Below are 22,180 nucleotides of genomic sequence, written 5' to 3'. Positions count from 1 at the left end.
GATCCTTCCACGCTCTGATGGATATAAGGTCCACCAGAGGGTCGGCAGGAGGGGACACCCAAGAGGTAGATGGGCCCGCCGAATGCCTCCAAGAACACAGACTCGCCTGAGGAAGCCTTGGGGCAGACCACCCCTGATCCTTAACATTTCCATAATGTCTCCAAATGAGACGTCTTCAGGGGTGATCTTGGGGAGCCTTCCCTTCATCCAAGTCTGTGTCTTCGTAGCGGACTCGGGAGTCCATGTGCCTCCTTTGCACTTACGCCCGAGGTACTTCATCGGGGCTGTCCGAGGAGTACTCTTCCGCAGCTGGATGTTCCAAGGGAACTACTTGGGACATCGAGGCGGGCTGTCCCTGGGACCGGCTGGTGGGAGCCTGGCCCAACTGCAAGGGAGTGCGGATGGAGCCGTGGCAGGGACCGGGGTCCGGACGTCCTCAACAGTGCCCTTTCCACTACGCGAAGGCCGAGGGGAGCCAGCTTCTAAACCCCGAGCCGACCCCACCGGATCCGACGATGGATCGGAGCCGGAGCCGAAACCGCCAGATCCGAGACCGTGTGCTCCGACCTGGACGGAGCCAAGACACACCAGCTCCCTCGGATCCGAGGCTCGGTCCTCGGCTCCGAGAGGTCGGGTCCAAAGTACCCGAAGCACTCAAGGGATGGGACGGATCCGAGGTGCGCCGACCTATCGGATCTGACCCACCCCCGGATCCAAGTCTGCCCGGCGCCGACAGCTCCGAACCCGTGGTATGGGTCGGAGAAGGAGCCAAAGGGGCGAAAAAAGGGGTCAAGCCTCCCGGATGGGGGCTAGGAGCACTCCCATTTGCATTTGGGCCTGGATGAATTTCCTCATCATCCGGTCCATATCTGCTTCACTCATAGAAAAAGTGGATCTGGAGGACGCCACCGAAGCGGACCTAGAGAGCCGCCTCGGGGACCTCGCTGAAGGGCTCGCCTCCTCCTCCTCGGGCCCAGGAGAGAACAGAGGGGAGTGGAGCCGAGGAGGAGGAAAGCTAGAAGGCACAGGGGAGGCCCGCTTAGATGGAGGAGCCGAACTGGAGGTTTTGGCTCTCCGTTTGTGGTGCCTCTCCCTGTGCCTCTCCTTCTTTTCTCTCTCCCTAGAAGACTCTCTCTCCTCCGGCATCTTAGGGGGAGGTTGAGTCCCAGCTGGAGGAGGAGAGCCCACAGCAACAGCTTGCTGAGTAGAAGGGGCAGAAGCCGAAGCGGTATCTGGGGGGAGAAGACCCGCCAGCACCAGCTTCGACCTCCGCTCCCTCAAAGCTCGGGGGTTGAACCCTGCACAAATGGTACAACCAGATGACAGGTGTTCAACCCCAAGATGACCGAGTGTGGCCATCCGCTGGGGACAGCTTATGGCCACACTCGGTACATTTAGAGAATACAGCCTTATGGGCTTCAGACATAAGCCCTAATAGGCCTAAAAAGTACAGTTTTGTACCTACCATAAATGTAGATGTCCGAACTGGATAGCATCTGCAGTCATAACAACTGGGTTGTCCTGTCGTCAGGCAGCCCTTCAGTCGGCCGGATTCCAAAGTCCGGGTCCGGCTTCGGCTGATGTCGCACTTCACCCGACGTCATCTCTGTTGGTCTTCGGGTATAAAAGCATCAGCCGACGCCATTTTCCTCAGTGTTTCTTGCCCCAGATGCCAGTAGCCCTCTTGAAGGCTAAAATTTGGATAGATGCCAATGTTTCCAAAAAGATAGAGGTAAACACAACAATAAGCATGTATGTACATATATACAAACAAATACACCATAAAGACCCCCACCAGCTAGCTATTAGGAGGGTAAACACCTAGAGTACCACAGAGGGGAAGGAGGGAGGGTAATCCTGACTGCAGATGCTATCCAGTTCGGACATCTACATTTATGGTAGGTACAAAACTGTACTATGTCCTTCATGGATGCATCTGCAGTCATAACAACTGGGTAGAATACCATAGCCAACTAGGGAGGAGGATAAAAGTAGATTATGGTGTGTTTAGGATCCCTTGCAGTACAGCAGTGGCAAACCCTGCTCGGGATCTGGAATATAGAGGCAAATTATAATGCTTGGCAAATGTATGCACGGAGGTCCAAGTAGCCGCCTCAATAATGTCTTTGGTAGCCACTCCTCGTAAGAAGGCTGTGGTAGTGGCTGTTGCCCTTGTAGAATGAGGTCTTATGTTCTGTGGAATTGGTTTTCCATGGAAGGAGTAACAGAATCGTATGCAATTTCCTATCCATTTGGAGATTGTCTGTTTGGAAATAGCTTTTCCTTCCCTTCCTGTTGCGTAGGCTACAAAAAGTTGGTCAGTCTTTCTGCTATTTTGTGTTCTGCCCAAGTAGTAGCGTAGCTGTCTATGTACATCCAAGGTATGCAGTATTCTTTCCCTCTGTTTTGTGGGTTGGGAAAGAAGGTAGGTAGGTGGATTGCCTGGTTTAAAGACACTCTGGATACCACCTTGGGCATAAATGTAGGATTAGTCCTCATGGACACTCTATCTTGGTGGAAGATTAGGAAGGGTTGCACTGCCATTAATGCCTGTAGTTCTGAAACCCTCCTTGCTGAAGTAATTGCCAGTAGGAAAGCAGTTTTCCATGACAGGTGTTGTAGGTCTGCTGTTGCTGCTGGTTCAAAGGGTGATAGTGTCAATTTTTCTAGCACAAAGTTTAAGTCCCAAGCTGGTAATGGTGGTTTCCTTGGAGGTTTTACATTCTTGATTCCTCTGAGGAACTGCCTGAGCAAAGGGTGAAAAACAGGTGGATCAAAGCTGTATTCTGCTGAAATAGCTGATGCATGTATCTTGATGGAGGAGTAGGACAGGCCTGAATGAAGAAGTTCGCCAGATACTCCAGAATGTTAGGCATATCTATGTTTGACACATCTTTTCCTCTTTCCGTACTCCAAATGACAAACCTTTTCCATTTTCCAGCATAGTTCCTTCTTGTTGAAGGTCTGCGTGCTTCAAGGATAATGTCTTTAACTCTTTGGGAAAGTTCTGGATTGGCTGCTGCTATGTGATGTTCCATGCAGTCAGTTGCAACGCTTTTAGGTTTGGGTGTATGATGCTGTAGTTGTTCTGAGTTAACATCAAAGGCATCAGGGGTATTGGCCACATATTGTTCCGAGACATGCTCCTCAGTAGTGGGTACCAGTGTTGTCTTGGCCAGTTTGGAGCTATCAGGATTATCCTTGGACGTTCTTCCTTGATTTTTAGTAGTACCTTGTGTATCAAAGGAAGAGGTGGGAATGCATATGCTGTTAGGCCTTTCCAGTTGAAGGAGAGCGAATCCACTTTCCATGCTAGTGGGTGGAATGTCCTTGTGCAGAATTTTTTTTTTTTGAGCTGGTGATTGAGAGGTGATGCGAATAGGTCTATCTGTGGCATTCCCCATTTCTTTGAGATGGTCTTGAAGATGTCCGGGTGCAGCTTCCATTCGTGGGCATCCGAAGTGGTTCTGCTTAATATGTCTGCTAGAGTATTGTCTTTCCCCGGTACAAATATTGCCTGTAACTGGATGTTGTAGCTGAGTGCCAGGGCCCACAGCTCCAAAGTCATTCTGCATAGGGGGTATGAATGAGTGCCTCCCTGTTTGTTGATGTACCACATGACTGTGGTGTTGTCTGTCCTTATCATCAACTGGCCCTCTTTGAGAAATGGTTTGAACTTTTGGATTGCCAGTTTTACTGCCAGCATTTCTTTTAGGTTGATGTGCAGGTGAAGTTGATCCTGTGTCCACAATCCTTGCACACATTTGTCCAGCATGTGGGCCCCCATCCTAGGTGTGGAGCGCGTGTTGTGATGGTCTGGCTTGCTTGACATCTGCGAAAGGGTAGGCCTGGGTTTGACTGGCATGCCTGAGCCCACCATAGGAACTCCTGTTTTAAGCATGGAATTAGTGGGATTTCTGTTTCTAGGCTGTGTCTGTGTTGGGACCATAAATTCTTTAGGTACCACTGTAGTTTTCTCATATGTAGTCTGGCGAATGGGACCAAGATTATGCATGATGCCATGAAGCCCAAGGCCTGCAGTACTTTTCTTGCTGTTAACTTGTTCAGTTTTGTTAGTGCCAAGAAGTAAAGAGGAAGTTCTTTTGTTTTTCTGTAGTCAGGAATGCCATTTGTTTTACTGTGTCCAATTCCGCCCAAGAATGTCCTTGTTTGGGATGGTATCAGCCTTGACTTTTGTAAATTGACTGTGTATCCCAGTGTTTGTAGCAAGTAAATGACCCTTTGTAAATCTGTTGTCAGCTTGCTTTTGTTGTCCCCTTGTAGCAGGCAGTCGTCCAGGTATGGGTAAATTTGAATTCCTGTAGTCTGCAATGGGCGATTACTGATGCCAGGCATTTTGTGAATACTCTGGGCAGTAGATAAGCCAAAGGGCAATGCTGAGAATTGATAGTGCTCTGATCCTGCAAGAAATCTGAGGTATCTTCTGCAGATTGGTCGAATGGGGACGTGCAGGTATGCCTCCTTGAGATCTAGAGTTACCAGCCAAGACTCCTTGCCCAGCATGGGAAGAAGTTGCTGTAAGGTCAGCATTTTGAATTTTGGGACAATGATGTATGTATTTAAGGTGGACAGGTCGAGAATTGGTCTCCAACTTTTTCCTTTCTTGGAACTAGGAATACTCTGGAGTAGAACCCCTTTCCTTGCTCTGCTGTTGGCACTCTTTCCACAGCTCTCATGTTTGCTAACTCCATTATCTGGTGTAGAGCCTCTGTTTTTTGATTTGGAGGTAGATTTGGCATTCCTCTTTGACTGGTAAAGTGTGGAAGTGAAACCGTAACCTTGATCTATGGTTTGTAAAATCCACTTGTCTTTTGTTATGTAGTGCCAGTTCTTTGAAAATAAGGTTAACTTTCCGCCTAGAGGAGCTGCTATTTGTTCCCTGGTAGACGGATTTAGGGTTAAGTCACTGTGTTTGTGCTGATGTAGTGGCAGTGGCTGTGTCTGTGCCTCTGTTGTTACCTTGCCACTGTCGACCTCTGTAGGCACCTCCGCTGGATTGGTTTCTGCCTCTGGAACGTCTATTCCTGCCCCTTTGAAATTTTGTGGAGTCAGGAAAGGACCAATTTTTGGCAGGCCAGTTCCTGCTAAACCTTGGGGGTTGAACCTGCAAGAAATCTTTAACAGTTTGAACAGATTTTGCCTTTTCTTCCATTTTCTTCATAACCTGCTGGGCAGGTGTACCAAACAAACTTGTCTTGTCCATAGGAGCATCTAGCAACTTAGCTTTAACATGATCCGGTAAGGCTTGTTCCTTTAGCCATGCATGCCTTCTTATCACTGTGCCAGTCATGGCTGATCTAAATGAAGCCTCCAGTGCATCATAGCCACATTTTAAGGAATGGTTGCTAACCTGTTGTATGTTATTTACCATTTCTAATACATATTTCTTAACAAGAGATTCATCAGTGGTTAGTTTTTTAGTTAACTGATCAAGCATAAACTCTTGGTATTGTATCATGTGAAACTGACAGTTTAAAGCTCTAGCTGAGAGAGTAGCTGAAGTGTAGACCTTTTTACCCCATCTGTCTAATGACCTTGCTTCCCTTTCAGAAGGAATAGGGTTTTTAGCTATGGTCGCGGCTACTGCCTTGGGACCCTGGGATATAGTTTCTGGGTCTGCAAGTGGGGCCTTGTAAAGGTGGTGATGAGTATCTGGCACCCTGTAAAATCTGTCTGGTTTGGCAGGGGCTGGGGGTAAAGAATCTGGAGCGGAGCAAACATCATTGAAAGCATCATCCACCACAGAGAGAACAGGAGGTATAGCTAAGGGCCTGTGCTGTGGGAGGTGCAGAAAGGTCCTAAGTCTTTTTCTGGAGTCTGAAAAATCCTGTTGCTGCCATTGGAACTGTTCTCGCATGGCATGCAAGGTTTCCCCAAAGGAGAATTCTTCTGGTGGGGAAGCGGAATGGATTCTTCAGCATCAGAATCTTCAAAATTGGAGAAGGGAGCCTCTGGCTGGTCAGTTATGTCTGATTCATCAGCAGAATCATCAGAGGACACTGGCTCAGGGGGCTCTGCCCTAGGTCTCTTCTCTGGGGGCTGAGAGGCCCTGTCTGGGTGAGATTGAGATCCTCTAATTAAAGAAATTAAATCTTCTGCCAAAGTAAGCATTTGAGAACTAGAAGAGGGCCTGGATGTGGGGGGTTTAACAGGCACTGTTTTAGTAGTCTTGGCTGCTTTAGCCCTGGCGAAGGCCTTAATGGACATGGCTGCTGGAGGCCTAGCAGCACCACGTGCTGGGGTAGAGACATCCAAGGGATGGTGTCTGATAAGTCAACCACCGTAGTGGGTAAAATTTCTGAGGCCGATTCAAGAGTTGTAGCAGGGGCCTCAGTTGTAGGAATAGGTTCAGCTGTACTTTGATCAGTTTTCTCGGTTTCGCCGAAACCGAGACATTCGCGGTTTGCTTAACCATGGTTTCGCCGAAACCGCGGACCGCGAGTGTCGGTCTTTATCTTTGCGTTTTGGCAGATTGGGTAGTCGGAGGATCCGACGGCATAATGTACGCAAAATCAGAACCGAAAAACTGTTCTGCAAACTCCGACCGACGCCTAAGCGCTCGTCGGTTGAAAGAAGCACAGGCCGAACAGGCTGCTACGTCGTGGGCTGGGCCTAAACAGGGCAGACAGTAAGAGTGGAAATCCTTATGAGGTATTTGTTTCCCACAGGTTAAACAATTGTTAACTTTTTCTGACATCGGCTGAGGCAAGAAAGAGTCCCCAACGGGTACTTAGCTTTAGAAGTCTTCGAAGTAGTATTCGGTAGAAGTAATCTCTGGATCCGACCGACCGGCACTTGCGAACAGCTTCTGCTTCGGGCGCCACGCGGCAAGAAAGACTGAGGAAAATGGCGTCGGCTGATGCTTTTATACCCGAAGACCAACAGAGATGACGTTGGGTGAAGTGCGACATCAGCCGAAGCCGGACCCGGACTTTGGAATCCGGCCGACTGAAGGGCTGCCTGACGACAGGACAACCCAGTTGTTATGACTGCAGATGCATCCATGAAGGACATCAACACAAACTACGCAAAAACCCGTGAAAAGTTAAAAATAAAGAGAGAGGAAAGCCTACACACTCAACACTAAATAATTAAAAGAAAAAAGTTGAGATTTTTTAAAACTTTTTCTGTCAGAAATAACTTATCTGCACCAAAAAACGCCAGGAGCTCAAGAATCCGTCGCAACTTGAAAGCGGCAAACGAAATCTGAGGTCAGTCAGGGCTTGGCAAGGGGTTATGGGTAAGAGGGAGGAGCTAGGAGCTCGGAGCTCGGAGCGTAAGCTTTTGAAATGCCGGCTCGGATCCGAGGTCGGATCCGATACCCACAGGTTGCAGACAAATGAAGTCTGCCTACTTCAGATCCCTATTTTTCAGAACCTTTGGGTAACTCGAGCTGAAGGTGCATCTAACAAGGTACAACCATTAATGTATCATATCATGATATATAGTAGAGTTACTGAAGGTATAGAAAATATCAAAGAAAATTGGGATATACTTAAGGCTATCCCAGGGCATGAAAAATGGTTAACCAATACACCTTTGTCTAGTTATAAAAATTCTAATTTAAAACAGTGTTTATGCTATAAAGGTTTTTCATTAAATCAACTGAAAGGTATACATTTTAGGACACAGAGAACCATTCCATGCCATAATTGTTCATGCTGTGCCAACATATGTCAGAAAAATGAATTTATACATCCAATTAGTAAGAGAAAATATGTTTTTAACTGTATGGCAACTTGTAATACAACCCTAGTGGTCTACCTGGATACTTGCGTAGTCTGTTCGGCCTTCTATGTAGGAAAATGCTCCAAGAGATTACGTGATAGAATTGTTAGATATACGTAGGAGGATTGAAACCAATTCACTTGCAAAACATGTTCAAGATCAAAGTATATCCCATGAGTTTGTGTTTAGAGTTATTGAGTATGTGAAATCAAATATGAGACGTGGGGATATTAATAGGTTGGATGTGAAAGAATATGAATGGATTACTCACAAGCAGGCAGATATTTATCCAGGAATAAACAAACAGGTTACACAAACCAATACTGAAAAGGAAGCAACAAACAATTATGTGATACTACTTTTGTGATATAATCACACAAGAATTCATTATTATGCTCATTTAGTTTTTATTTATTTTTATAATGAAAGTGCAAAGGAGCAGACCAGGACTGTTCTGCAATACCCACATAGAATAGGTGGCTCAAGAAGAATAATGTCAGTTTTAAACTGTTCATACAAAGTCCAAAAATCAGTAAATCCACTCACGAAGCTCTAAATAGTCCAAGTAGTTTATTTCGAAATAAAAAATGAGGTAAGCGCTTTCACCCGTTAGGGCTTCTTCAGACCAAAAAGCACTAACAAAAATCAATTTATATGCAAACCAGCAATACTAATGATTACATCATATCCTTCTATAAAAAAACAAATAAATTACAAATTTAAACACTTTGTATTGACACTATATATATATATATATATATATATATATATATATATATATATATATATACATATATATACATATATATATATTTATATTACAACATAAAAAAGAGAATATATGTGATAAAATATAATATACTAAAATATAATAAAATGTGTACATATTAAAGATATATAATAAATGTATTAAAAATAAAAATGTATACTGATGTTACACAAAAAACAATTTGTACAAAGGGCAGCAGAATGAACCTTGTAGAGCTGTATGACAAAGTAAAAAGGTGACATGATTAAAAAAGAAACTGTATGTGCAAAGAAACAGTATATAGAAATAGCCAACATAAAAATATATAAAATTAAGATAAAGTTATGTTAAAATTCTATCTGAAAACAAACTACTCATTACATAATCTATCAAATTGAATAGACAGCTGATGAAAGGGAATGTACAACTAAAACAGCTAAGACTATCAATTTCCTACTGCACAAATTGTTTTTTGTACAGATCAGTATACATTTTTATTTTTAATACATTATATATCTTCAGTATGTACACATTTCATTATATTTTAATATATTACATTTTATAACACATGTTCTCTTTTTTATGTTATTTATATATATATATATATATATATATATATATATATATATATATATATATATATATATATATATATATAGAGTGTCGATATCAGGCGTTTACATTTGCAATTTATTCGTTTTTATAGCAGGATATGATGTCATGATTAGTATTGCTAGTTTGCATATAAATTGATGTTTGTTAATTAAGTGCTTTTTGGTCTGAAGAAGCCCTAACTGGTGAAAGCGCTTACCTCATTTTTTATTTAGAAATAAACTACTTGGACTATTCAGAGCTTCGTGAGTGTATTGACTGATTTTTGGACTTTGTATGAACAGTTTAAAACTGACATTATTCTTCTTGAGCACCTAGTCCATGTGGGTATTGCAGAACAGTCCTGGTCTGCTGCTTTGCACTTTTGTTATAATTTTATCAGCACCTGCTTTAGGCGCGTTTATTTCCCGGTCGCAACAGTTGTTTGTTTATTTTTTATTTTATTATCATGCTGAATAGATTTATTCATATTTTATACACATTTTTATGACAAAGTATATGTGTGTATGTATATATTAGAATATGTATTTTTAGGAATTAAGTTTTACAGTGCATTTTGGTAAGGAGTATTTATTTAAATATCAGTAAAAGTTTATTTGTTTAATTGATTTTTTTTATTACAGGGTGGGCTGTGTCATGTGGTTATTTTGAATGTGTATTTAATGAAGGTTTAATGTCACTGATTTTGTAACACTGGACTGTTTTGTCTGAAAGATTTGGTTTCTATTAAAGAAGCTGAGTTTGTGGAGTAGTGGATTTGTTTTTTGTTCTTTGAAATTTTTGTTGGTCACTTTCCACTTTACCAATTTGCTTACTTTGGACTTTTCGTAATACCTCACATTGTCGCAGGACGAATGCTTGTAACTGAACATGGTTTGTTTTCTTTTACATAAATGTATGTTAGCCTACATCTTAATTGATAATTCAACAAAGGCGTGAATTTTTCTGCACTTACTTTTTTTTCTACAAAGGTAGCATCTCAGTTGGTTAGGTGCATCCCATTATTGAATAATTATCTCAATTTTAATTTGTGGGCTAGGCAAAAAAGACATGCAGATGTACAGACCATTACAAAGACACTTCTTTCAATGACCAACTTAATCACGAAGGAATGTTTTTTATCCTTAAGTTCACCATGCCATTGTGAAATATCTGAAAAGGTTCTTTGCACATTAGTGCCTATATAGATATTTCTAGGTGATTTAACTGCTAGCAAAACAGCTGTTTTCAAAGCCTGAAGTTAAGAAGTAACTGTCTGAAAGTGGACTTTGGGTCAGTTTCTTGAAAACTGCTTTAAGTTTCATGTATGAATGATATCGTTCTAGGCACTCTTAGATCTCAAAATGCCATTCAGGAATTAGAACTGGAAACAGAGAGGCCAAGGGGATCCATCAGTATGCAGGCTGAAATGACTGATGATTACTCTCACACAGACACAAGTCAACCCTAATCTATACAACTGTGAAACTGTACTACTTAATTAGAAACACTACTGCAAATCCTAGGTCCTGCTTCCTCCTTTAGCATTATGAGTAATCTTTTCAGCTAGGTATGACTTCCTTGCACCTCTGACAGAAAAGGAGCCTACATGGTAATGATGGTACATCAGGAGCACAACATCTATGGGACCTGAAAGTACAGTTGTGTACACTTACCATACTCCGGTAGTCGAACTGCTATCAGACGACATTTCTGGGTAGTTAAATCGGTTTCCAAAATACTTTGATGCAAAAATATGGCGACGCTTAGTGCGTTGTTTAAATCTAGCACAAAACCGACGGCCAGGCACGCTGTGATCAGGGCCTAGGCAAGGAATACAGTATAAATGGAAATCCTTATAAGGTATTTGCCTCCCACAAGTAATACAATTATTAACTTTTTCTGACATTGGTAAAAAGCAAGGAAAAAGTTTCCCCAACGGGGTACTTAGCTTTAGTGAAGACTTCGGTTCTGAAACTCAAACTTGAATATTTCAGTAGTCAGCCGACCAGCACTTGCGAAATGCTTCTGCTTCGGGCACAGTGCGGCAAGAAAGACCAAAGAAAATGGCGTCGGCTGCATGTTTTATACCCCCTGATGACCTGACGTCATAGAAGAGAAGACAGCAACCAATGCAGGAACCAAGACTTTGGAATTCAGGCCGACTGAGGGCAACCTGCCAGCAGATTACCCTAATGTACTGACTGCAACAGTGAAACACGAAGATCATCATCCCAGGCTGCATCCTACATGGCCACCAACAAGGATCAGTGACACCACTAGGTATTCTACATTCAAAGTCTAAGCACCGGCTTCATCCCAGCTGAACGGAAAACGGCCACCATTATTCCCTTGCACAAACGTGGTGCTTCCAGTGACCCTGGGAAGTACAGACCCATTAGCCAGACTAGCCTTGTCTGCAAGGCTAAGGACTGAATTATCATGGACCTTAATCAACAAATATACAGGTAATCTCCAAACACTTCATATTAAGTTTGGATTGGTCAAAGGGAGATTATGCCTGTTAAACCTGGTGGACTTCTTCGAAACAGTCACCAAGACCCTGGATGAGGGGAAATCTGTGCATAAACCCTACCTAGACTTAGCCAAGGCATTTGACATTATCCCCCACTCGGGTATCATTGACAAACTCACCCAGCTAGGTATCAACCTTTACATCATTAGATAGTTCGCTAACTGGCTCAATGACAGAACCCATGTAGTCAAAATAGGGGAATCCACCTCCAACAGCAGACCAGAAACCAGTGGTGTTCCACAGGAATCCGTCCTGGGACCTCAACTGTTAGTAATCTATTTCTCCGAAGTACAAGCAAAAACTAAAGGTATATAAATATAAAACAAGAAGCTTCCGACTCTCCACGTTAACAGAATCTTACTTTTTATTCATAAAACAAACAGATTGAAAGCGCCACAGATGCTACCATACGCTTCATCAGACAATTTAGTGTGAAAAATAGCTACAGATTTATAGGGAGGCTCAGCCAATAGACAATTGTCTTAAGTTAATCAATTAACTTCTTATTTAATTAAGAAAACAGTTAAGCATTCTGGCATTTAAAGGAAGAATGTTTTTTAAAAACTCCTCATTTAAAAATGTATGTGAAACAAACATGAACAGACATAAGGGATAAAACAAACTAAACCATAGCACCTCAAGAACATTCAAAAATTCAAGAATTTCATCGGAACAAATATTGCCTATTCTAAACACTTTATAAAACAGTATTACAAAACAACTAAACAAATATTTGATTCAAATATATTCCAGCATATATCATTGAAAACATATGCAGCATTCTCAGCTCACTTAAGATGTGAAGCTGCTCCCATTGTTCCTGGTTTAAGGGTTTTCCTACCAGTATATACAAAAGCATTTCTATTCATAATAAATACTTAAAATGTAAATATGTGTATGAATGAATGAATAAATGTATATATAAATATATAAATATGTAGATATAAATAAATATAAATAAATATGAATAAATATGTATGAATAGATATATAAATATATAGACATATAAAAAATATAAATATGAATTATAAATTACTATTTCTAAAATGTGTGTATATTTGTGATTTTGAAGTAAAATTATGTCAGAGAAAACTGCCACTAACAACATACTCAAGATGGCTAATACCTAGTATAAACTTTTTGAATGGAGATTAAATAAATTTATGAAATAAATTTATAAGATAAAGTGAGAGAAGCAAAGCTCTATAAATTCTCAGGCTGTATAAATAATATTTTAGAATCATAGTATAGAGTGTCTTAAAACAATTGTATACAGTTCTTAAAAACAATTAGGTAGGCACAGTAATATTTGTGTATACAAGTAAGGAATAAACACTAAACAGACGATTAAATGTAAATATATCAAAAGGCTGCTGGGTGTAATACCTATACTACACTTTATAATGTCATCTTCGGTTATTAAGAAAGGACCTAATAGTGATATAATTGTTCAAGCCTGGGGGGCAGTGACCTCTAAGTTTAAGTATCCATTTTAGTTCATTTAGCTCAATCAAATTTATATAGTCACCACCTCTATCTGTGGCCTCTACAATTTGCAGTACCCTGAATACAAAAGAATGCAATGGATTAGATATCACATGCTTAGCCAAAGCATTTAAATCATTTTTCTTTTTTATATCATATTGATGGTTATATATTCTATTCTTACGTTTCCTTTTGGTAAGGCCTATATAGAATACATTACAACATTCACATGTGGCTAAGTAGATTAATCCAGAAGTGTTGCAAGTGGCTCTAAATCTAGGTGTAAACGTAAAATCAAGTTCTGGATGTACAAATTCTTGGCTTTTGGTTATAAACTTGCAGTAGTTGCAGTTATGACACGGATAGGTTCCAAAGGAATCGTTAGTACGTAACATGTTATGTAATACTTTTGGCTTTCTATCACATAGTAGGGATTTTAAATTTTTGTTACTCCTATAGACTATATGAGGAGTATTACCTATTATTTTCTTAGTAGGTTCATCCAGCATTAAAACCTTCCAATTATTGACTAATATTTTCTTAATGTTCATGAAGTCATTAGTGTATGTCATAATAAAAGACACTCTATCAGTATAATTATAATTATAAATAGTATTTGTAGAATGAACTACCTGGTGATCAAATCTAGAATCGTGTGAAGTCAGAAATTCTAAAGGCAAAACATTGTTTCTGACTTCCATTACTAGATCATAGTTATAACCTCTTTCTAAAAACATATTCACCATCTTGTCAGCTTCTCTATTTAAATCATCCTTGTCAGTACATATTTTACTTAGTCTAACAAACTGACTTTTCAGAATACCTTTAAAGGTATGACGGGGATGCATACTGTCGTATTTCAAAATGGTGTTCCTCCAACATGTTTTCTTAAACAATGTGGATACTAATCTCCCTCTTCTAATATTTATGCTGACATCCAAGAAATTAACTGATGAGTATGAAGTTTCAGCTGAAAATCTGAGAAACGTGGTTGTAGTTTCTAAGTAGGTTTTAAAATTATAAAATTCCTCTACTGAGCCATCCCAAACAATTAAAATATCATCAACAAAACGCTTATATAATAAAACTTTGTGAAATAAAGTGTGTGTAAAGACATTATTCAATTCCCAATGATGCACAACTAGGTTTGCATATGTGTTTGCACAGGGGGTCCCCATGGCCACGCCACAGGTTTGTAGGTAAAGCTTACCCCCAAATGCAAACACATTGTTACTTAACACCACGTCTAATAGTTGACACACCAAAATGGTTGTGTTCCCATTCATATTTTGACTATGTTGTAGTAAATCACGTATGGCTTCAATCCCAACGTCGTTCGGGATTGAAGTGAATAGACTCTGCACATCCATTGTGATTAAAAGATGTTTATCCTGCCTGAACTCAAAGTCCAAAGATTGTAAATAATTTATAAGCTGGTACGTGTCTTTGAGAATCGTAGGGATGGCTTCTACTAGGGGTCTTAACGTTTTTTCTAGGAAGATTGATATGTTTTCAGTGATCCATTTAGCACCAGACACTATCGGCCTCATCGGTGGTGGTAGGATCTCCTTGTGCATTTTCGGTAGCCCTTTGATTATAGGTACTACCGGATGCTCAATAGAAAAAAAGTCATATAAAGTGTTCGATATCTGGGTGCACATTAACATATCATACATATCATCTTTAACAGTTTTAATAATAAGATTGAATTTAGTTTGATCAATTAAAAGATATGTATTGTCAGCTTCCAACATATTACTCATTAAAACATTGTAATCAATTGTATTAAAAATGGCTAAGCCTCCCCCTTTGTCAATTGGCCTGAAAGTTAGTGTATAATCATTACTCAGATTTCGTAGCGAAGTCATGTTATTGCTTGACATATTAAAAAACGCACATTTTCTTTTACCATTATAAAAGTATCTATAAAGATCAGTTTCACATAGCTTAACAAAGGAATCTATATGAGCTGGCATAGCTGGTATAAAAGAACTTTTCTTCTTGTATACGGGAGTACGAGCAGCATTATACGTAGTAGTATTCATGTCTTTATTAAAAAACAATTTCAGACTTACTGCACGTGCAAAAAAGCGTAAATCAATTAATATTTCAGATAATATACTTCCCCGTGAAGGGACAAAAGAAAGACCATTATTAAGCAATTCAATGTCACTAGCATTCAAAGAATAGTCCGATAGATTAAAGTAGAGCGTGCTTACTGCCTCTGCCTTCTGGGTTGATAGGCATTCATCTCTCCGGACAGCTTTCTTTTTCTGCTTTCCCAGCTGTTCCTTCTTCCTTTTACATATGTTGGTTTCCTTATGGGCAGGGGTAAAAAAGGAATGTTCTCATCATTACGCCTTTTACTAATGGCTCCCGTGGAGTTTTTTAAAACCTTGGCTGCGTTATTGGCTTCTTGATTCGGGAGTGGTGTCGAAACAAGAGAGGCACTAGTGACTGAAGCAAATGTCTCAGGCGGCGTGGTAAAGGAGTCGTGTGACGTATCCGTAGCAGCGCCAAGCTCAGCTGTTGTTAGACCAATGGAAATGGGTGCTGTAAGTGTGCGATCCAAAGGCGCTGAATTCGAACCAGTGTTCTCCCCTGAGAACTGATTATCCAACCTCCTCGGCCAAACGAACACATTGCCGGTGGAGAAATCTCTAAAGTCACGTTGAAGCTTCCTTGATTTGATTTGTTGAAGCTTCATAGCATATGTATTTACTTGACTGTACATATTGTCAAGTTTCCGTGTACAAAAGGGATTACCAAAATTTTTCCGTAAGTCTGTGTTAAAATCATTGACCTTAGATATTAGTTCAGCCTCAAGCGGCTCAAAGTAGTCAATAAGAAGCTGCATATGTTTATGACTGGCTTCAATATTAATGTCTTGCCATTTTTTCAATAGCAACGGATGCGTATCGCCATACGTTGGCATAACCAGTATACGCATCCCTCTTGGAATCAATTTATAATGAAGACATGCCTCTAAGTGCTTACGCTGCCATATCATTCTTTGCAGTTTATACAAATCATTTTCAAGCATTTTCATGCTAGAATTGAAAAGTTCTATGTTAGGAATGTCAGTATCAGTTGTACTCGGGACAGGTACATTCAGATCCAGAGCCAATAAAGGGTTCGACTTACATGAAGTTATAGCTGTCCATTGTTGCTCATTAGTCAATCGCCTCGGTTCCGGATTATAATCCAACTCAAGATCCATGTTTGCCATAACGTGTGCAGTAGAGGTCCGACAATAACAAGCAAATAAAAAACAGGAACGGATCTCTAGCTGCCAAGGAGTCAGTAGTTAAAATCCAAGGATAAATATAAAACAAGAAGCTTCCGACTCTCCACGTTAACAGAATCTTACTTTTTATTCATAAAACAAACAGACGGTAAGCGCTTTCGCGTATGCTACCATACGCTTCATCAGACAATTTAGTGTGAAAAATAGCTACAGATTTATAGGGAGGCTCAGCCAATAGACAATTGTCTTAAGTTAATCAATTAACTTCTTATTTAATTAAGAAAACAGTTAAGCATTCTGGCATTTAAAGGAAGAATGTTTTTTAAAAACTCCTCATTTAAAAATGTATGTGAAACAAACATGAACAGACATAAGGGATAAAACAAACTAAACCATAGCACCTCAAGAACATTCAAAAATTCAAGAATTTCATCGGAACAAATATTGCCTATTCTAAACACTTTATAAAACAGTATTACAAAACAACTAAACAAATATTTGATTCAAATATATTCCAGCATATATCATTGAAAACATATGCAGCATTCTCAGCTCACTTAAGATGTGAAGCTGCTCCCATTGTTCCTGGTTTAAGGGTTTTCCTACCAGTATATACAAAAGCATTTCTATTCATAATAAATACTTAAAATGTAAATATGTGTATGAATGAATGAATAAATGTATATATAAATATATAAATATGTAGATATAAATAAATATAAATAAATATGAATAAATATGTATGAATAGATATATAAATATATGGACATATAAAAAATATAAATATCAATTATAAATTACTATTTCTAAAATGTATATATATTTGTGATTTTAAAGTAAAATTATGTCAGAGAAACTGCCACTAACAACATACTCAAAATAGTTAATACATAGTATAAACTTTTTGAATGGAGATTAAATAAATTTATAAAATAAAATAAATTTATAAAATAAAGTGAGAGAAGCAAAGCTCTATAAATTCTCAGGCTATATAAATAATATATTAGAATCATAGTATAGAGTGTCTTAAAACAATTGTGTACAGTTCTTAAAAACAATTAAGTATGCATAATAATATTTGTGTATACAAGTAAGGAATAGACACTAAACAGACGATTAAATGTAAATATATCAAAAGGCTGCTGGGTGTAATACCTATACTACACTTTATAATGTCATCTTCGGTTATTAAGAAAGGACCTAATAGTGATATAATTGTTCAAGCCTGGGGGGCAGTGACCTCTAAGTTTTAGTATCCATTTTAGTTCATTTAGCTCAATCAAATTTATATAGTCACCACCTCTATCTGTGGCCTCTACAATTTGCAGTACCCTGAATACAAAAGAATGCAATGGATTAGATATCACATGCTTAGCCAAAGCATTTAAATCATTTTTCTTTTTTATATCATATTGATGGTTATATATTCTATTCTTAAGTTTCCTTTTGGTAAGGCCTATATAGAATACATTACAACATTCACATGTGGCTAAGTAGATTAATCCAGAAGTGTTGCAAGTGGCTCTAAATCTAGGTGTAAACGTAAAATCAAGTTCTGGATGTACAAATTCTTGGCTTTTGGTTATAAACTTGCAGTAGTTGCAGTTATGACACGGATAGGTTCCAAAGGAATCGTTAGTACGTAACATGTTATGTAATACTTTGGCTTTCTATCACATAGTAGGGATTTTAAATTTTGTTACTCCTATAGACTATATGAGGAGTATTACCTATTATTTTCTTAGTAGGTTCATCCAGCATTAAAACCTTCCAATTATTGACTAATATTTTCTTAATGTTCATGAAGTCATTAGTGTATGTCATAATAAAAGACACTCTATCAGTATAATTATAATTATAAATAGTATTTGTAGAATGAACTACCTGGTGATCAAATCTAGAATCGTGTGAAGTCAGAAATTCTAAAGGCAAAACATTGTTTCTGACTTCCATTACTAGATCATAGTTATAACCTCTTTCTAAAAACATATTCACCATCTTGTCAGCTTCTCTATTTAAATCATCCTTGTCAGTACATATTTTACTTAGTCTAACAAACTGACTTTTCAGAATACCTTTAAAGGTATGACGGGGATGCATACTGTCGTATTTCAAAATGGTGTTCCTCCAACATTTTTTCTTAAACAATGTGGATACTAATCTCCCTCTTCTAATATTTATGCTGACATCCAAGAAATTAACTGATGAGTATGAAGTTTCAGCTGAAAATCTGAGAAACGTGGTTGTAGTTTCTAAGTAGGTTTTAAAATTATAAAATTCCTCTACTGAGCCATCCCAAACAATTAAAATATCATCAACAAAACGCTTATATAATAAAACTTTGTGAAATAAAGTGTGTGTAAAGACATTATTCAATTCCCAATGATGCACAACTAGGTTTGCATATGTGTTTGCACAGGGGGTCCCCATGGCCACACCACAGGTTTGTAGGTAGAGCTTACCCCCAAATGCAAACACATTGTTACTTAACACCACGTCTAATAGTTGACATACCAAAATGGTTGTATTCCCATTTACATTTTGACTATGTTGTAATAAATCACGTATAGCTTCAATCCCAACGTCGTTCGGGATTGAAGTGAATAGACTCTGCACATCCATTGTGATTAAAAGATGTTTATCCTGCCTGAACTCAAAGTCCAAAGATTGTAAATAATTTATAAGCTGGTACGTGTCTTTGAGAATCGTAGGGATGGCTTCTACTAGGGGTCTTAACGTTTTCTAGGAAGATTGATATGTTTTCAGTGATCCATTTAGCACCAGACACTATCGGCCTCATCGGTGGTGGTAGGATCTCCTTGTGCATTTTCGGTAGCCCTTTGATTATAGGTACTACCGGATGCTCAATAGAAAAAAAGTCATATAAAGTGTTCGATATCTGGGTGCACATTAACATGTCATACATATCATCTTTAACAGTTTTAATAATAAGATTGAATTTAGTTTGATCAATTAAAAGATATGTATTGTCAGCTTCCAACATATTACTCATTAAAACATTGTAATCAATTGTATTAAAAATGGCTAAGCCTCCCCCTTTGTCAACTGGCCTGAAAGTTAGTGTATAATCATTACTCAGATTTCGTAGCGAAGTCATGTTATTGCTTGACATATTAAAAAACGCACATTTTCTTTTACCATTATAAAAGTATCTATAAAGATCAGTTTCACATAGCTTAACAAAGGAATCTATATGAGCTGGCATAGCTGGTATAAAAGAACTTTTCTTCTTGTATGCGGGAGTACTAGCAGCATTATACGTAGTAGTATTCATGTCTTTATTAAAAAACAATTTCAGACTTACTGCACGTGCAAAAAAGCGTAAATCAATTAATATTTCAGATAATATACTTCCTCGTGAAGGGACAAAAGAAAGACCATTATTAAGCAATTCAATGTCACTAGCATTCAAAGAATAGTCCGATAGATTAAAGTAGAGCGTGCTTACTGCCTCTGCCTTCTGGGTTGATAGGCATTCATCTCTCCGGACAGCTTTCTTTTTCTGCTTTCCCAGCTGTTCCTTCTTCCTTTTACATATGTTGGTTTCCTTATGGGCAGGGGTAAAAAAGGAATGTTCTCATCATTACGCCTTTTACTAATGGCTCCCGTGGAGTTTTTTTAAAACCTTGGCTGCGTTATTGGCTTCTTGATTCGGGAGTGGTGTCGAAACAAGAGAGGCACTAGTGACTGAAGCAAATGTCTCAGGCGGCGTGGTAAAGGAGTCGTGTGACGTATCCGTAGCAGCGCCAAGCTCAGCTGTTGTTAGACCAATGGAAATGGGTGCTGTAAGTGTGCGATCCAAAGGCGCTGAATTCGAACCAGTGTTCTCCCCTGAGAACTGATTATCCAACCTCCTCGGCCAAACGAACACATTGCCGGTGGAGAAATCTCTAAATTTTTTTTTTTATTTTCAAAAACTAAAGGTATGTGGCTGACAAAGTTTGCTGATGACTGCAAACTGGGAGCAGTCACTCAATCTCCAAATGATGTCAACATCCTACAAGACAGTCTTACACAAATGACTGGTGCCAAAGTCATGGCCTTAACCTCAATGCATAAAAGTATACCATCATCCCTTTCGGTAAGGGCGATGTTCCTGCTACCACATCTGTAGCAACACCTTATGTACACACTCAGTGATAAGCGACCTGGTCACACAGTTTCACAGCAAGTTTACCTTTGACCACCATGTCTCCACAGTGGTAAGAAGGGCATTCTATATTGCTCATCTCATAAGTAAGGGCATTGTCTCCAGAAAAAAGAAGTTATAACCTCTATGTAATCTACCCTCATCAGGCCAATAACTGAGTACAACGCCCCTTTATGTATGCATCTTTCCAAGCACCTGCAGCAATTGGAAAGACCACAGAGGCTCTTCGCAAGGAAAATTCTAGCTCTTCAGCATCTATCCTATGTGGATCATCTGAAATCACTGTCACTTTATTCTGTTTCATACAGACTACTCAGAGGCAATCTTTGCCTTGCATACAAGACTTCTCTGACCCTGCTTTATTGGAAATGCTGCATCTCCGTAACTCAAATGGTGCACGGGTTACTCGCTCTAAAGACATTAACCTGTTATGTGACATTAACAGAACCTGCTTGATGGACAGATCTCTCTCTGAGTTTACCACACCCTTGAAACAAGACCCCCACTTCATGTCAAACAGAACACCTCAATGGCCTTTTTCGAATGCAATCTGGACGACTGGATGGATAACTGTAAATTCACCCTGGGGGTTCCAGCTGTGTCCCTCTTGGGTAGGGGCAATAAGTGCTGATCGCAGAAATAAGACTAGAACTTAGCTAGGCTTGTGAGGGTCCTAGGGCTCTTAACCTAGTAACTTCCCATGATCCTATCAATAACTTAGTGCAACACTAACACGGTGGTAAACTTGAAAGTTGAAGGCATCATGCTCTCCTCTTACACCAAAACGTAAGCTAGCTAGTTAAGTGACACACTGGTGCAGCAGTTAGTGTTGTCGTCTCGCAACAGGTTTTCCAGTTTGATTCTTGCCTTGGGAGCCTTCAGTGCAGAGCCTGCGTGTCCTTCCTGTGCTCACATGGGTTTCCTCCGGGTGCTCCGGTTTCCTCCTACATTCCAAAGACATGCGTCTGGAGTATTTCTCCCTGAGCCTCCATTGAAAATGGGCTCTGTCCCAGTCAGACTTTTACAGTAAACAAAACGTAATATAAATAAAAATTTTAGGGCTCAATCCACCAAACCTTGGGTGTCCTAGCAACTTATCTGACTGAATTTCCAGACAGAAATACTCTCCTCTGTGCCACAGTGCCAATCACAAACATTTTCTTAAAGTGAGTACATGATAGCAATACCAGATGGCTCTGCAACACATCTTTTCCATTATTTTAATATGTGAAGGAGAAAAAAATGGCAGGTCAAAAAAGGGATACACTTATTTTTACATCATAAGACAGTGCTGGACATATCACGTGCAACTAGGAACCCTACCTAAAATGTTACTGTTGGATCCCTTCACCCTGCCAATACCTGTTAAAATAGTTTATTCTGATGTTTTTTTTTTTTTTTTTTTTTTTTACACCTGTTCCCTTGGAGTCTTACGTAAATGGATTTTATACTTTGATTCTCTAACAGTGGACTAAAGAAGAAAAATTCCACAGAATATATCACCTGAGCTAGCCACCAGAATCCTGACAGTTATTACACAGCATAGTATAGTCACCCTGACCCCATGTGCAAAAATGGGAAAAAGGGGTTGTGGACGGCTGGAAGGTAGTATATACAGTAGTAACTGTAAACATGGACACTTGGTATTAGGTA

General features: G+C 39.4%; 1 protein-coding gene across 1 annotated transcript in view; it reads right to left on the bottom strand.

Annotated features, from left to right (window-relative positions):
* Window positions 1–22,180, bottom strand: part of SIRT5 (sirtuin 5) — a 615,922-nt gene that overhangs the window by 267,901 nt on the left and 325,841 nt on the right. Inside the window, exons 4-7 of the mRNA XM_044064885.1 lie at window positions 10,666–10,675; window positions 10,172–10,188; window positions 9,949–9,966; window positions 1,790–1,798 (exon numbers count right to left, since the gene is read on the bottom strand). Coding sequence (XP_043920820.1) covers window positions 1,790–1,798; window positions 9,949–9,966; window positions 10,172–10,188; window positions 10,666–10,675 — 54 coding nt within the window. The remainder of the gene's footprint in view (window positions 1–1,789; window positions 1,799–9,948; window positions 9,967–10,171; window positions 10,189–10,665; window positions 10,676–22,180) is intronic.

The sequence above is a fragment of the Protopterus annectens genome, chromosome 3.part0, assembly GCF_019279795.1.
Source record: "Protopterus annectens isolate FY-2018-M chromosome 3.part0, PAN1.0, whole genome shotgun sequence".
NCBI lineage: Eukaryota > Metazoa > Chordata > Ceratodontiformes > Protopteridae > Protopterus > Protopterus annectens.
This window is presented reverse-complemented; position numbering and strand designations above follow the sequence as displayed.